Source organism: Mandrillus leucophaeus, unplaced genomic scaffold, assembly GCF_000951045.1.
Source record: "Mandrillus leucophaeus isolate KB7577 unplaced genomic scaffold, Mleu.le_1.0 Scaffold2447, whole genome shotgun sequence".
Classification (NCBI taxonomy): Eukaryota; Metazoa; Chordata; class Mammalia; order Primates; family Cercopithecidae; genus Mandrillus; species Mandrillus leucophaeus.
Genome location: NW_012102529.1, coordinates 27,893 through 29,940, shown reverse-complemented (window position 1 = coordinate 29,940; position 2,048 = coordinate 27,893). Strand labels below are relative to the sequence as shown.

The 2,048-nt window shown below is 50.0% G+C and overlaps 1 protein-coding gene across 1 annotated transcript in view; it reads right to left on the bottom strand.

Annotated features, from left to right (window-relative positions):
• Positions 1–109: 109 nt before the first annotated feature.
• The window catches only part of LOC105541773 (glutathione S-transferase Mu 5-like), a gene marked incomplete at its 3' end in the record, with an annotated part of 22,485 nt that continues 20,546 nt past the window's right edge, over positions 110–2,048 (bottom strand). The window contains 4 exon segments of the mRNA XM_011982931.1: positions 110–364; positions 452–547; positions 1,724–1,824; positions 1,925–2,046. Coding sequence (XP_011838321.1) covers positions 110–364; positions 452–547; positions 1,724–1,824; positions 1,925–2,046 — 574 coding nt within the window.

The window sequence follows — 2,048 nt, the reverse complement described above, 5'->3', positions numbered from 1 at the left end:
GAGCAAATGCCTGACCCTCTCATTCTCAGTTTCCTTATCTCTAAAACAGGCAAGATAATTCTGTCACCCTGTGGGAATATTGTAAAGTTCAAATGCCACATAATAGGTATAATGTGCTGGGCACAGTTCCTGGCATAAAGCCAGCACTCAATAAATGCAAGTTATTCTTTGTGTAGCTCCAGGACTGGGAAAGCGTCTCAAAGGAGGGAATGGAACAAGGGGCATCAAAGAGAAAGGAGGATGGGGGCATCACCTCAAAGCGGGAGATGAAGTCCTTCAGGTTTGGGAAGGCGTCCAGGCAGCTGGGCTCAAATATACGCTTCACGTCAAGGACATCATAGGCGAGGAAATCCACAAAGGTGATCTGCAGAAGGCCAAGAATGTGTGGTATGAAAACCCCGTAACACATGAAGGAAAACAAATCTCATTCCCCATTGCACTCCTCCTTTACCTTGTCTCCTGTAAACCATGGCCGCTTCCCCAGAAACTGTGAGTAGAGCTTTAGCTTTTCAGGGAGTTCCTCCAAGTATTTTGGCTTCAGTTTCTCCTGAGGCAGAAAACAGCTGTCACCACCCTCAGACAAAAGCTCCCTGCATAGACATGGCCTCCCCGGGGTTGTGGATGGCCCAGGCTGCCCGTGGGCAAGCAGCCGTCTTCCCTGCAACTAAAACTGGGGCAGTGCCCAGGCTTCAGCTGGATACATCAGCAGTTACTAGACTCTGACTGGGTGCCAGACCCTATCTGAAGTGATCAGAAGGCAGAGAGGAATGAGATGCTGTCCCTGAATCTGTCCTCACTGTCCTCCCAATGGCCTCTGGGTCAGCCCCAGGAGCGCCTGAGCACCTGGCAACCTCTGGACCCAGACATGGGCAGAATCAAGGATGCAAAGAACTACAGGAGCTCAGGGAAAGAAGCAGAAAGTTCCTTCTCATGCGCTGGCAGAAGAAAACAATGAACGTTGAATAGTTTCCAGGGAGATGAGAAGTTCAGGTTGAAAGGAAGAAGGGAGAGCCACCTTCTGGCTGGCTCTGAGCTGTCTGTTATGAAAATGTGTGGATCCCTGTGTATGTCAATGACAGCACTTGGAAACTATTGAGAAGATGCAATTCAAGAGTGCCATTACATTCCTCTATCTTGTACTTGAGTCTATATATTCTAGGAGCAGGTAGGTGATGTGAACTAGCTGACAGAAATGACCCATGACACAGGCCAGAGGCAATGAAGGAGATTCGGAACACAAACTTTACCATCTAGGAATTGAATTTCTACCCTGGGGTGCCTGGATCGTGTCCTAAGATTGCTGGGAATTGCCTCTGCTTTTGTTGACATTGGAGTCGTGAGAATAACTGTTGATAGTATTGGAAAGCACTTGGAGGATGAGTGGTACCAAGGACTTAAGGAAAGACCAGTGTGTGCAGGAATGCAAGAGTCCTGGCCCCAAATCCAAACTCTGCCAGGTGCAGATCACTGGGGAGACTCACAAATTCTGGGTTGTAGCGGATCACGACCAGTTGCATGCGGTTGTCCATGATCTGGTTCTCCAAAATGTCCACACGAATCTTCAGAAGAGGAGATGATTCGTGTGGATACTTTGGAGAACCAGGCTGTAGATGTTTCCAATCAGCAGGCCGGGGTTCGCTACAGGCCTGACTTTGTGAGTCCTTCTCTGGTCTGGGCCAGAAGCCAGGGAAAGGGGTCACTGGGAGTGGGGTGCAGGACTCACAAAATTTGGGTCAAAGCAGAGTCTGGCCAGCTCCATGCGGTTGTCCATAAGCTGGTTCTCCAAAATGTCCACATGAATCTTCTCCTCTTCTGTCTCCCCACCTGCCACCCACAAAACACAGACTCACTCTGAGCATCGCACTCCAATCCAGTCAAGGAGGAGGCCACCTTCCCCCCACACACTGTAACAAACCACACTCACACAGGTTGTGCTTGCGGGCAATGTAGCGCATGATGGCGTTGCTCTGGGTGATCTTGTGAGTCCCATCAATCAAGTAGGGCAGCTGGATGAATGGGAAACCGGGGAAGCGCAGTTGGGCCACCAG